At 34.8% G+C, this 15,235-nt stretch overlaps 1 protein-coding gene and 1 long non-coding RNA gene across 8 annotated transcripts; one reads left to right on the forward strand and one right to left on the reverse strand.

The window, feature by feature from the left end:
* Positions 1-3,012: 3,012 nt before the first annotated feature.
* LOC107818444 (uncharacterized) lies at positions 3,013-7,284 on the reverse strand. Of its 7 annotated transcripts, none has more exons than XR_001655414.2 (4): positions 6,854-7,284; positions 6,200-6,762; positions 5,130-5,197; positions 3,013-4,548 (listed from the first exon to the last, which is right to left on the reverse strand). It is a non-coding gene; the product is annotated as an uncharacterized LOC107818444 (long non-coding RNA). The 7 variants fall into 7 exon arrangements; XR_001655415.2 differs by having other exon boundaries at positions 3,013-3,580; positions 4,445-4,548; positions 5,130-6,762; XR_001655411.2 differs by having other exon boundaries at positions 3,013-4,247; positions 4,445-4,548; positions 5,130-6,762.
* A 4,551-nt stretch (positions 7,285-11,835) lies between these two features.
* LOC107818443 (putative CCR4-associated factor 1 homolog 6) lies at positions 11,836-13,321 on the forward strand. Its single transcript, XM_016644462.2, has 2 exons — positions 11,836-12,151; positions 12,240-13,321. The coding sequence occupies exon 2, from the start codon at positions 12,353-12,355 to the stop codon at positions 13,178-13,180; it is 828 nt and encodes a 275-aa protein (XP_016499948.1). The 5' UTR covers positions 11,836-12,151; positions 12,240-12,352; the 3' UTR covers positions 13,181-13,321.
* Positions 13,322-15,235: the final 1,914 nt, after the last annotated feature.

Raw genomic sequence — 15,235 nt, forward strand, 5'->3', positions numbered from 1 at the left:
GAAAAGAGTCTTTAGGACATGCTTTGTTTAAATCTTTATAATCTACGCACATCCTAAGTTTATTTCCGTTTTTAGGGACTACGACTACGTTTGCTAACCATTCGGGATACTTTACCTCCCGAATGGATCCTATTTTGAGAAGTTTGGTTACCTTGTCCTTGATAAATGCATGTTTTACCTCGGACTAGGGTCTTCTCTTTTGTTTTACCGGGCAGAACTTCGGGTCCAAGCTCAGTCGATGTGTAGCGATTTCCGGTGGGATCCCTGTCATATCTAAATGGGACCAAGCAAAAGAATCCATATTATTGATAAAAAAATTAATGAGTTTTTCCCTGAGCTCGGGGGTAACCCCGTTCCCACGTATACCTTTCGGTCGGGTAGATGCCCGATCAGTACGATCTGCTCCAGCTCCTTGACCGTTGATTTGGTGGTGTCAGAATCCTCTGGGATTATGAAGGATCGAGGGATCCAATGGTCATCGTCATCGTCTGTTCCCTACTTCTCCGATTGAGTTGAGGCTGGCAGCTGTGGTTGCTATTTAGCTTCTTGTTTTCCTTTGGACTCTGATCCTTTTGTTGACGAAAGTGCCGATATCGGTATCACTTCGTCGACCGCAAACATCTCTTTGGCAGCGTGTTGTTCCCCGTACACTGTTTTTATTTCATCCGATGTTGGGAACTTCAGCATTTGGTGAAGTGTTGAAGGGACTACCCTCATATTGTGAATCCAGGGTCTTCCGAACAGGGCACTATATCTTATATCGCCTTCGATCACATGAAACTTAGTTTCTTGGATAGTTCCAGCTATATTTACTGGTAAAATGATTTCTCGTTTAGTCGTTTCGCTTGCCATGTTGAAACCATTGAGAACTCGTGTTGCCGGCACGATCTGATCTTGTAGGCCGACTTGCTCCACAACCCTCGATCGAATAATATTGGTCGAGCTTCCTGGATCAATTAAAACACGTTTAACCTGAATTTTATTCACAAGGATAGAGATTACCAATGCATCATTGTGGGGTTGTGAGATCCCTTCTGCTTCCTTATCGTTGAATGATAAAGTGCCTTCTGGCACATAGTCTCGAGTTCATTTTTCCCTGGTGATCGATACCTTAGTACGTTTGAAAACGGGCCCTTGTGGAATATCGATCCCACCAACGATCATGTGAATCACATGTTGTGGTTCTTCCTGCTCGTTTTTCCTGTTTGCATCCATGTCTCTAAAACGATTTTTAGCTCGGTCGCTCAAGAACTCTCGAAGGTGACCCTCATTGAATAGACGGTCCACCTCCTCCCTTAGTTGTCTGCAGTCTTCGGTTCTATGACCATGCGTACCATGGTATTTACATATTTGATTGGGGTTCCTTTGGGGTGGATCGGTCTGTATGGGCCTGGGCCATCTAGTATCTTTGATTCTCCCAGTGGCTGACACAATACCTGATGTGTCGATGTTGAAGTTGTATTCTGATAATCGTGGTGCCTCTGTGGGATCGGCACATTTATCGAAACCGTTTTTGCTCATGAGCCCTCGAGAGCTCTGTTTCTACGATCTGTATTGTATGGTTGATATCGATCTCTGTTCGACCGAGGTTCTCTGTCGATATCTCTCTGAGTTCTTCCAACGGGCCTGACCGGATAAGCGGAACCGGAAAGGGTCCCTAATTGATCATGCTCGACCATGATCTTCGACTGGTATCGATTATGTACATCGGCCCAAGTTACCGCTGGGTATTCAATTAAATTCTGCTTTAGCTGTCGTGAGGCCACCGAACTCCAATCGTTCAAACCTTGAGTAAAAGCTTGAATAGTCCAATCGTCTGTGACTGGTAGTAGTTCCATGCATTCCATCTGGAACCGAAATACGAAATCCTTCAACATTTCGTTATCTTTCTGCTTTACCTTGAAGAGGTTCGACTTCCTAGTCACAACCTTTATTGCTCCGGCGTGTGCCTTTACGAAAAAGTTTGCAAGCATGGCGAAGGAATCGATGGAATTAGGTGGCAGATTGTGTTACCATATCATTTCCCCCTTCGATAGAGCTTCTCCAAATTTCTTTAGTAGAACCGATTCGATCTCATCATCTTCTAAATCATTTCCTTTTATCGCACATGTATAGGAGGTGACATGCTCATTTGGACCAGTGGTCCCATTGTACTTGGGGATTTCCGGCATGCGAAATTTCTTCGAAATGGGCTTCGGAGCCGCACTTGGGGGGAACGACTTCTGCACAAACTTCTTCGAGTCCGTACCCTTTAAAATTGGTGGCGCCCCCGGTATTTGGTCAACCCGGGAGTTATATGTCTCTACTTTCTTGTCATTTGCCTCGATTTTATTTTCTCCCGTTTCAATTCGTTTAGTGAGCTCCTCGAGCATTTTCATAATGACGAGGTCAGTCCCCGATTCATTGGCATTCGACCTTTCCGACACTTGCTCGGTCCTGTGGACGACTTCTGGTTCTACCCCACTCGGCGCTTTGTAGTTGCGCTATAACGGTTTGTTGAGCCTATAACATTTCAAATATCAATTGGAGGCTGACTCCACCATCTCCTCCGCCCTGCATACCTCGACCACCATATCGACCTTTCCTGCGTACGCTACCTTCGGGATCAGCGCCCAAATTTGTATTTAGGGCGACATGTGAACTGACGTCGATGGGGTTTGCAATTGGTACTCCCTCGAGATCAGCCTGAGGCACCTCGATTCCTAGGGCGGCTATATTGTCGTTCTCCCCGTGAAATCTGAAACCGTTGTCACCATGTGCGGGTGTTGTTTGTGAGTTTGACATGTTTTTTTCCTGAAAACAAAAATACTTACAAGAACAAGCGTAAAGTTGTGTGTGTTATTGAAATCAGTATTTAGCAATCACTATTATCCTTAGCCCCACGACGGGCGCCAAACTGTTTACCCTTAAAATTGAATAACAATTAAACTTATGTGGATTTAAAGATACGTGATTTCACTTAATACAAATTGAAATATATATATAAATTAATGATAGAATTGTGCAATAAAGTAAATCAAACCAGTGTTTGAATAGAACTCAACCCTTGAGTTGAAGTACCCTCGAACTGGTTGATACAAGGACAATAAAAATACAATAAGCTGAAGAACAAGAGTATGAGCGAGAAAGAAAATTATATTGTTTTTTGTCTCGGTCGTTTCTACAAATGGTTAGAACTCTCCCTTTATATAGTAGAAGAATTCTATATATGGTACAATTCTAATTACAGAAGGAAATCCCATGATTAACTAAACAACTGTTCTTGATTCGATCCGTTCCGAAATTTCCGCCATGATCTTCGACCAGTCGAGGATATCTCGCTTTTCCATTATTATGCTATCATCGGTATTGCTCGATGTCTGTCTCGTTTGGTCTCGATTGTTGTCAGCCTCGATCTTGGTACCTTGTCTTCGTGCCTCGATTCGATCCACTTCGGAGTCATCCTTTGATGCAAAGTCCCGGTCTCGGTCAAACAGTAAAATCGGGTGGGCCCGATTTTAACCGTATACGCCGTACAAGAGAAAATCGATACCACCATTTAAATTGGTTGCAGTGAGAGAAATATCAACTCAAATGAGCCCTGTAAGATAAAAGTAAATGGATACAGATAACATTAACAAATAGCAGCTGGTCTACTTTGTGGTAATTGCCAGTGAAGCAGGAGAATGTATAGGTCAATGCTATGCTGACAAGCTCATTTAGAAAATCATAATAACATATTTCAATTAACACAAACAAGAGATTACTCCTTGTGTCTGAAATTTCACTCATTATGACACTCTTATCTGAAATATGTTGCACTTCAACTCTCCAGGAGCCTTGAAAACAGCCAAACATATAAAAAAAAATTACACACACAAAGAAGACTTCATTTGGAGACTACAGGAAGGAAATATTTTTATGCCATGTTAATAGTTCAATAAGCCTAAGGGAAGTTTACTTGTAACAGACTATTTCTGCATGGAGTTAATGTTCACGGTCCATTTCACAACAAATGGACATATTATCTACATATTTGCAAGAGCATGGGACAATAGGATCTTTACAACAGAAACAGGTACACAATGAGATGTAAGGCATCATTAGATGACTTAAATTTTCTCTTAGTTTAGATCATCCTGGTAAAACTCCTGTAATTGGCTCCATGATTACCTACTCCCCCGTTGTTTCCGCCACCGATCTCAAAGCGCTTTGATAAATTTTTTCTGGACTCCTCTTTTGTCCCAATGGATCTTTAAGTATAAGTTCTGTAAAGTTACATGTCGGTTCAGAGATGGTTTTTGGTGGTCGGAAGCAGTCACCATCAATAACCCAAGCAACGGTTAGACATAGTAAAAAAATTTATCTAGACAGGTTGATCTAGTCAAGTATATATTTGCACAATACAGGGATGAAAGTGACTCTCCAATAACCATTTGACTCAAAATTTAAATGGATTCTCTACCTTAGGTTTTGAGTATGATTTAATATTTTACAATTTGATGTAAGTCATCCCAATGGCTACATTTCCACAATATTATATATTTAATTGTCCACCTGAATCATGTTCTGCAAAATAACCCAATCCCGAGTCAGTCACGCCACAAGAAAATGCCTACATGTTCAAAAAGTTTCTCCATAAAGTAAGAGTATTATTCGCAACCATAACATGAAGGCATTGGGATTGGGTGATCTTCATCAATATGATATGTTTTTTCATAGATGCGGAGCACACAAAAGATATATTGTCACTGAATTAAAAAACAAATGGCCAACAATGATCATCAATAACAACCGACCATAAAAATATAGCATAATCATTATATTTATTCTACAACGATGACTAAAAAAAGGATAAAAGAAATAAAGAAAGAAGGTTGAGCTTACTCCCATGGAAACTAACAACTAAAAGTCCCAAACTTTAAGCTATTAGAAAATAAGTTTCTGTGAAGCAGAAGAATCCCAGATTCTCATTGTACATAGCTTAGCTTAAAACAAATTTTAAGCCTAAAGAAATACACAAGATTAAAGAGAGAAGCTAAGTTTGCTCTCCTTGAATGCTAATAACAAATTTCAAGGAATTCACTGTCTTGGGGAGGCATGGAGTTTCACAGACACCGGGCGGGAAAGAAAAGAGCAGGAAATCTTACCCAAGTTATGTCTAGATCTCTTTTAAATCACCTTCAGGTCAATTCTCTTCCATTAATGTTGGAGTTAGCTGCAGAAATAGAGTAAAATCTCAGCCCTACTTAGCATCACTTTGTATACTTTTGCTTTATTAGAAAGAAAAAAAAGGGAAAAAACATTGATTCGCATAAACAAAAATAATTGGTTGCACCATACATAAGGCAAGACTTTCAGATAGGCAAGCAAGACTATGCAGTAGCTTTAAAGTGAATTTCACACAATGAACTCATAGTGGGACAATACATACACCACCTAATCGACATATGCAGAGGAGAGGCAAGCTTTCAAGTTTCCCCGGAGTAATCAGGATAACAGATAATTTCTATATGCTAAACTATGCATTTTTAGCGCATCTAGATTACACAACTTATTTATTTACACTACGAATAAATAAATTCAATGCCTAAAGCGTGTCTCCTTTGCTTAGGCACTGCAATGTCTCCTTTGCTTCCTGAAGCATCTTCTTCAATGTCTCCTTTGCTTCCTGCAGCATCTTTTTTAGTCTCAAGAGTTTTGGTTCACATCATCAAAAAAAATTCAGGTGTGATAACACTATGGCCTGAAGCTTCAATAATCGCCCATTGGACCATAGTTGGTACCCCGAGGGCCCTTTTGCTTTAGTAGGACAATTACTCCCCACATTTACAACTTGATCTTAAATGTGGCATTTTCTTGGTAACCACTAACCATGTATAGCCATTGTTCTGTTTCTCATTATATTCCTATGTATCCATCAAGCATACACCCTAAGAAAGGGTTATGATCCATCTATTTGCACATGTAATAGAGCAGGATAATGTTGTCCTCGTGCTAGCAGTAAACTGATCATCAAAAAAGCGTTTTCCACCATACCACCATCTTTTGACATGAATTTAAGCCAAAACTTTAACCACAGGTTACCGAGTATAATCTCTATTGGTATTCTGTGAAATGATTATCAAACTCTATAAGAGGTGACTATAAATTGAAAATAAATAGACTGCTGGAAATGTCAGATTTTCTAATGCAGTCATCTTAATGCTTCATTTCACACCTGGAAAAAAAAAAGAATCCAGCAAGATCGTAACTTAGTTTCCTTGTGATCATTGATTCAACACAAGACTCATTCCATTGAAACCTGCTCAACCTCATCATCCATATTATTGACAACAAGTTTACCATTTTCATGATCATTGTAGGAGCATATAAGATGGAGCAATGTCTGCAAAGCGACATTTGACGATGTCCCCTCAAGATTGATCCAGCAAGCACAATCCTCCAAACTTGGTCCATTCTTTTGTGGTGAAATTTTTACTTGAACAAGGCATTGCTTTGTGATGATATTCAAATGAATTTGAAACAAACATGTGGAAATATAAAATTTCTAGCAAACCTCGCAAAGGAACCGAGAATTTTTTTTAACCCGAACCTAAGCCATCCGAAATGAACCAATTTTAACAGCCTTTGCTAGCCTGATGCAGATGGTAAAAGTTCATCGGTCCAACACGATGATTTTCTGAGCAAGTGAAATTGCCTTGCGTACTTGATTTGTAGCAGCGCCCCTTGATTTTCCTTCTTGCTTTAATAGATGCAATATTGTTTTAGGCCTAATCACACCTAGAAGCGTTGTATTATTGGATTATTACATGTTAATGTTCGAGATTTGATACTTATAAAAGATTTTTACTGCAAGTGAGGCGAAACTTACCAATGGTAGGATCAATATCTTCAAAGTAATCACTATCTGGAGACGACAATGAGCGATTCATTCCTTCAAACAGTCAAATCCGTTTTCGAAACCATAGAATTCACCTAAGCCGCTAAATATTATATTTAATGAATAGCTCAAAGCCCATATATGCTGTTTGCAGCAAAGCCAATAAATAGTAAGATGAAGAACAAAAGGACGATAAAGCAGGCGCTTTGCCCATTCGTCTGCCTATTAGGGTTTATTTGTCAAATCCTCGATGAAAAAGACGAAAGAGACAAAGAGGAGAGAGAGAGGTTGGTCGACTGAAAACTGTAGTTGTCAACACGTGTTGATCAAAAGCTAAAAATAACCCCGAAGCAGAATGGCGAATTCCTAAAATAAACCCAGGACGACGAAGAGGCCCCTAACTCTCGCTTTCTAAATAGTACAAATGTTAACTTGTGTCATCTCCTATTTGTATTTTGGATAAAATTGAGAAAAAATTATTATTTGAATCCGATATTTCATAATTCTCACTCAATTCATTAATCGTTAGGGCACACCCTTAATTGTAACCTTTCTTTTACTATTTTTTAATCTTTCTGTTTAATGACTTTTGGATTATAAATTTTGGTTCGTCATTATGACGTATAAAGAGGAAGAACAAGAGCACACTACTTTATTGGAAGAAAGACGTTTTCACGAAAATCCCCTTCTATAATTAGCTTTACAAATTGACTAGTCTTCTTAAGCATTCTAAAGCTTTTATAGCCAAAAAATTTGTGGGTGCTTAAAAGTGCAAATAAAATTGTATACACAACGTTTAAGATATGTAATAATATTTCCAATTATTTTTTAGGTAAAATTAAAAGAGTTTATTTTCTTTTTCTACTACAGCGTTTAAGACGTGTGGTTATTATTAGAATGTGTGTTTATTTTTAGTAAATGCCCACATTTCACCCTTTTCTCTTCCTCCTACGTAAAACCACATTTCATACTCTTCATCCCTCAAAACCCCAAAAAAATATATTTATATATATATATTAAAGGAATAAAGTTACCATATATAGTTATCATTAAATCAAATGGCAAACTAATAAATGCCAAGTTGGTTAATGCGACAGGGAAAATCATCTACATCCTCAATATAAGAATGTCGTCTTCAATTTCTAAAGCTTAACTTATAGTTTCAATTTGAAAATATTTAAGCAGAGATGAAGAGAATATTTCAAGACAAATATCTGGGATGAGTCGAATTCTTTCATTCTTTTCAATAGTAAATTAAGTGTTTTCAATTTCCATAAACCCCCAACGTCAAGTTATTAGCTAGATCGTCCAGAATGTTTTTGAGAAGAGCAATTGCACATTATCTTTTGGTTGCATCTATTTTATCGTTTTTACTAATTATGGAATGAATTGGGGAAAACTTAATTTTTTTGGACAAAAAGACAATAAAGCCCCTCCTACTAATGTGCTGTTAGGTTGCCGCCTAATGATATCTAAGGAAAGAAAAGTGGGTACAATGATAACATATTAGCGAGACCCATATATATAATTGATATTGAGGTTAAGCCAACTGACAATTATGGTTAAGCCAAGTGACAAGCTAATAAATGTCAATAGTATATGATAACTTTATTCTATATTTGACTATGTTAGTCAAATACATACATATATATATATATATATATATATATATATATATATATATATATATATATATATATATATATATATATATATATATTTGTATTTATAGATAAAGTTTTTAAATTTGAATTAAAATAAAAAAGAAAATTATCTTTTGTTATTATGTTATCATACTTAATTCGGCTAATGAGCATATGCAATCATGTTAGGAACTTTTGTTATCTTTTTAATTATTTAAATACTATTTCTCCTCTGGTAAAAAAGCAAAAGAAATTACTCCATATAAATATAAAACTCTTTCACATTTAAAACCTTATAATTATAGTTTTTTAAAACATTATAGCTAGATTTGAATAAAACGAAATTCTTTTAAAATAAATGTAATATATAGAGTACACATCTATATTTATCCAGAGAACAAAAAGGAGTTTAAAAATCTAATAAAAGTTTATTTACGTATATAATGAGGTAAATCTACATGCCGGAGAAAAAAACATCACAAATATCAGTCAATATTCAAAAAAAGTTATTTTTTGTCTTTTTGAAGAATATTTGTTTCAAGAGTCAATTTGTATAAATGGATATCAAACAAATAACAAAACTTTGGCTATACAATTGATGTCATTAAATTCAATTTAGCACCTTCTAGGAATTTAAGGGTATAAGCTGAAACCTTTTCATTTAGCTGCAATAAAGCCAATATTGCAAGGATATAATATTTGTTTTGTTGAAGAATATTAGTTTTGAATCATTAGATTATGTGAAAGGTTTTTTTCTCCCGAATTAAACAAGAGGGATATTGGTTTCTAATTGATAATTTCTATAGCGATTTTCAAGTGTAACAAATAGTATATTTAAAACAAAATTGGTATGACGTGTTTTTTTTTAAATGTAAACAAATTATTTCGAAATGGGATTATTTTTTAAAATATACTGTAATTTTAAAAATAAAAAGATAAAATATTTTTGAATTTTAATAGATAGTTTTTAAAATTATTATAATAGAAGTCATATCATGGATAAAATCAAGAAATCAAAATCTTATGAAATATTTACATAAATATCCGGCCAAATTTATTGTTTAATTTTTGTAGCTAATATAGATAGATGATATATCGATAACACGTGATTATATATATACAGTCAAAACCCTCTATAACAACGTCGTTTGTTCCGAATATTTTTGGATGTTATAGCGAAGTGGTGTTATAGAGAACATATATTATAACATAACATAAAAATTAGTTCCGAAAAAGCTTGGCTCTTATAGTGAAGTGTTATTATATAAATATACTGTTATTGAGAGATTTGACTGTATTATATATGAATTATATATAAATTACACATCCTTCAATTTTTTAATTTAAGTGGTTGGTTGAGCACATATTTAGGTTGATTAGATAAAGCCAAAAGAAAAATATTAAAGAATTTCAACCAAAGACTAAAAATATAAATAAAGTTCTTATGTAGACAATTTCTATTAAAACTTATCATTTTTAGCGAATTAAATTATTTTTTTCATTAAAAAAAAAAGAAGAAGAAAGAAAGACATAAAAAATAAGATAAAAGAAAATAAATATATAAAAAATGTATGAAAAATCTAAAAACCAAAAATAAGAGATGACAACGAATTTCTTCTTATGTTTCATCTTTGTTGAGTATAAAAAAATTGGAAGTTGATCTCATCTATTTCAAATATTTTTTTCAACTTAAATATATAGATTATAAGATAAGGATATCTTAGAATATCTTTTTAATTTACATTGTGTGTCGTTTTTAAAAATCACTATTACTAACAAACTTATATGATATTTGAATTTGAATTTGAATTTAAATGCAATTTAAGTAGTTTGCATTGAGGTTAAGCCAAGTATAGTGCCGAGAAAAAACTACTTGGCAATTTTAAGACAATATATGCAATGTTATATAATAACAATCAACTAATTTAACATTTAATGATTCAAAGAATAAAAAATCTGTATATGTAGGGTATTCAAATTTCAAAATCCGTGGCTAGAGATATCGATAAACTCAAAATGGAGCATATTGAAATAATTTTTTTTTTCGGCTAAAGAATCATTTAAATTTCTAGACAGCCGATTAAAGTGAATTTTAAATTAAGGATAATATCTTCACTTGCATCATTATAAAGATGATCATTATTAAAAAATATATAAAGTTTTAGAAATTGATATTTCAAAATAGAAATATTTTTTGAAAGATAACAACATACCAAATAAGAGTTCTAAGTCGTAGTAAAAGAGTCATGTCGTAACCAAAGGATCGTTCATATTGTGTCAACCTTTGTGCTTTGTCATAAATACGAGTTATTATTTACTTTATAGATATTTTTAGGTTCCAATAACACTAATGAGAATGGTGTAAAAATAAAATTATCACTGCGAGAATTGAGAAAATATTAGTCTTTCTTCATGTAGTGTTTCTTAAATAATATCTAACGATTATTTATAATTATCCAAAAGGTTTAAATTTTAAGGTTATTTACATATAATTCAAATAACTCATATACTTAACATAGTTAATGTCAAATATCAAAATGGAGTCATATTGAAAAAAACATTCACCGGCTAAAGAATTTTTTATATTTTTAGATAATCGACTAAAATGAGTTTTGAATTAAAAATATAAAAATAATTATTATTAAAAAATAAATTTTAAAAATTAAAATTTTAAAATAGAAATATTCATTAATAGATATCAACACACCAAATAAGAGTTCAAGTAGTATTTATTTGAGTCAAGTCATATCCAAAGAGTCCTTCATATTCTCAACCTTTAATTATTTTACCATAACTATGAGTTATTATTTTGCTTCCTGACAATTTTTAGGATCCAACGACACCGACGAGAATGTTATCAAAAAGAAAAAATAGAATTATAACTAGGAGATTTGAGAAATTGTTAATTTCATGTAGTGTTTCTTAATTAATATCCAATGATTATCTAATATTTATCGAGAAGGTGTAAATTTTAAGATTATTTATATATAATTCAGGTAACTCAAATGGTTGACATGATTAGTGTCCACGTATCCACGCGGGTGCTAATACTAATAAAAAAAAATAAAAAAATAGAAAAACAAAAACCAAAAACCCTTAAAAAATATATATGTACGAGGAAAAAAAAAAGGGAACCATAAATGCAGCCAACCTACAAGTTGTCCCCCTATTATTATTATTATTATTATTATTATTATTATTATTATTACCGTAACAAACAAAGTTCCTCCAATTGTTTATTCCCACAGAATATTCCAATATAGAAAAATCCAAAAATTTAGTTCTTAAAACATTTATATATTTGTTTGTTTTTGGAGTAGTGAGGAAGTGGACAAGAAGGGAGGGTCCCATTCTCGTTCGCCCCAAGGCTCCATCTCTTTTTCTCCCTCTAGACTCTAGAATAAGAAAAACAAAACAAAAAACAAAAAAAGAAAAAAAATACAAAAAAAGCACTTCCGTTTTGCCCTAAAATTTCATATTCTTATTCCTCTTCGCCGCCTCATATTGTTCCTGTTCAAACCCTAATCTTACAAATCGCTCTCTCTCCACACACATATATTTATTTGTATATATTTCGGCGTTGTTGTTGCATTCATTTCAAATCATCGATTCATGGTTGAAAGTTTGAATCTTTATTTATTGAAAGGTAAATATTATTTTTAAAAATCGATTTTTATGTGAAATTTTTTGTTCGCGTTGGGCTAATTTAGTTAATTTTCACTTTCTTTTTGCAGATCTGATTTTGATTTGAGAGTTTCAAAGAGATCCGTTTTTATTCCGGCGATTGTATGGTCGGAATTGTGAGGGTAATTTTATCATTTGACTGAAAGTAAAATCTTCGGCGAAAATGTCGATTTTGCCGAAAACCGATTCGATTCACATCCGAGAGGTTTGGATTGACAATCTGGAGGAGGAATTCGCGTTAATCCGCGAAGTTGTCGATGAATTTCCATACATCGCAATGGATACGGAGTTTCCCGGTGTCGTAATCCGGCCGGTCGGGAATTTTAAGAATAGTTACGATTATCATTACCAAACCCTAAAGGATAACGTGGATATGTTGAAATTGATTCAGTTAGGGCTGACATTTTCGGATGAAAAGGGCAACTTACCCAAGTGTGGGACCGACAAGTACTGCATTTGGCAATTCAATTTCCGCGAATTCAACCCTAACGAGGATGTTTTCGCCAATGATTCGATTGAGTTGTTGCGCCAGAGTGGCATTGATTTTACCAAGAACATTGAAAAGGGTATTGATGCCAAGCGCTTTGGGGAGCTTTTGATGTCGTCAGGGATTGTGCTGAATGATAATGTGTATTGGGTTACTTTTCATAGTGGCTATGATTTCGGGTACCTGTTGAAGCTGTTGACTTGCCAGGATTTGCCTGATCCACAGGCGGATTTCTTTACCTTGATGAATGTGTACTTTCCTGTCATTTTCGACATCAAGCACTTGATGAAGTTCTGTAATAGCCTTCATGGTGGATTGAACAAACTCGCGGAGCTCTTGGAGGTTGAGAGGGTTGGTGTTTGTCATCAAGCAGGTTCAGATAGCTTGCTCACAGCTTGTACCTTTAGGAAGTTGAAAGAAAACTTCTTCAGTGGTTCACTGGAGAAGTATGCAGGTGTCTTGTATGGTCTAGGTGTTGAGAATGGGCAGAACAATACCCATTGAAGAAAAAAAATTAAAAATTAAAATATGAAAAAAAGATAGATATGTATTACTTGTGTGTGCTGTATGATGCCACACTTCCAATGTATACTTTTGGTAAAAAGGTTTGTGGTTATTTATGATATCCACCTTATTTTGGCTTAATACATCTTTTTTCTTCCATCCTTCATGTTTAGATTTGTCAATGGTGTCATTCCTGTGCGAATGCTCATTGTCTTGCTCCAGGTATAAGAAAGATATAATTTTGACACTTGCATATGTGGGCATTAGCTAGTAGTTTCCAGGTTCGTTCTGATTTTTCCCCTCTGCTTTTTGTTGAGCTATGGGAAAGCGAGCATATGCAAGGAGATAATGTTGTACATTGAGAACTACTTTTGTGCTGTTGTGACATATTGGTTGGAGTTGAAAACAAATGGTGCTGGGTGAGTGCATGGGCACAATAGAGGGTTTGCACAACCTGTAATTATGCCTGATGCAATGGCTTAGTGCATAAAATATATTAAATCTTTAATTATTTATTAAAAAAAGGTTCTGGGTAAGGTGGTAATGATTAAGTTTGTCAATGACTGTCAAATGATTATCCTTAATCAAGGTCTTCCTCTAACTGAATACAAATTATCACATGATTTACAACCAGTAAGAGGCTTTTGTTCAGTTACTATTTTTGGGAATTATTTATAGCCATGCAGACTCCATAAGATTTTTCCCAATTTTAACCAAGAAAGAAACGAGAGATCAGGAGTCTGTGGGCAACCCCTTCCCTTTTCTTAAGTGGAGTTAGTTGCAGTTTAGAACTATTCCTTTTGTTCTTGTGCGATCTTATCACCCCATTTTTCAGCACCTTCTACCTGTCAATACTGCAATTTACTTGTCCCGTATATGTCCTATGGAGGATAGCTTGGCTGGCATGTTGCATCAGCATCAGGATTTCTGTTTTCTGATTTACTGCCATGCATGGATAGTTGGTTTTCCTTTTTCCTTGTAGTGCTTGTGGAGTGATTTTCTGTTGGGAGGAGGGAACTTGTCTCTGAGCTTTGGTAGTTTCGTTGTCCTTGAATTTCTTACATAATTATATTATGGGAAGACTCTCGGTTTAACATTTAATTGTCTACTGTGATTATTTAATAATGTTAATTCACAGTTACTTCAGATTGCGGAAGTTTTTAGAGCTGCTGATTCGTGCTGTTGAATGACCAGGCGATTCTGATATTCTTGTACTCTGTGGGTTTAAACGCTGCAAGTGAATTTGGTTATTGGAGTTTTGAATTGGTACTTTGAGTTTGGGAAAAATTAGAGTAAAGGTAAAAGAGGAGAAGAGGAGGTAGAAAGGAGATCCATTAACTTTGCTATCAACGAAAAAAGGACATCACTTAATTTCTGTTGCTGCATTATGTGGAATATGAAGAAGCTTAATGGTAGAAAACTGGTTTTACAGTTTGCTAGCAATTCATGTCACTTGCAGGTCTTAATCTTGTGAATCAAAAGAAGATGCGAGACACTTGCTGGCATATATTGTTGATCTGCTTCTGCGGAAACTTGTTATTCAAGTTTTTGTAAACTGGAAATCTCATGATTGAAAGTTACTTCGGTATGCTCTAACTTGGGTTGATTAACAGAAGGCAACTGCTTATTAGTACCTTTTATGATATAGTGTTAGGAGCTGATTCACTGTTAAAGAACTTATTGGGGTGTAGTGGAAATAGATACTTACAAGGGTTTGAGGCAAGGCGACCAAATATCTCAAATCTTTCCATGTAGGTATTATGCTTTGTTAACAAACGAATTAGCTTTGACAGATTCGATCTCTAAGCAAATATGAAGTTGTAGGAAAGGAGGTGTTGAAAGTGAATACTTCTTAAACTTTTATGTAGTCATGACATAACTTTGTGCATATGGTGCTCCTGAGGATAGGAACTTTTTGGAAACAAACCACCCCTCCCCCCAATCCCAGAGCTCAAGTCTTTAGTTGGTGTCAGAGACTGAGTCCTCTTGTTAGATAACATGGAGACAGAGGCTTCTGATTGCGTCATACGTCAATGTAGGTGAGTGCTGAACAAC

This window comes from Nicotiana tabacum, chromosome 4 (genome assembly GCF_000715075.1).
Source record: "Nicotiana tabacum cultivar K326 chromosome 4, ASM71507v2, whole genome shotgun sequence".
NCBI classification, from domain to species: Eukaryota; Viridiplantae; Streptophyta; class Magnoliopsida; order Solanales; family Solanaceae; genus Nicotiana; species Nicotiana tabacum.

Excerpts from the sequence above, each read along its gene's own strand:
- LOC107818443 (XM_016644462.2), top strand. The coding sequence starts at position 12,353 with ATGTCGATTTTGCCGAAAACCGATTCGATTCACATCCGAGAGGTTTGG.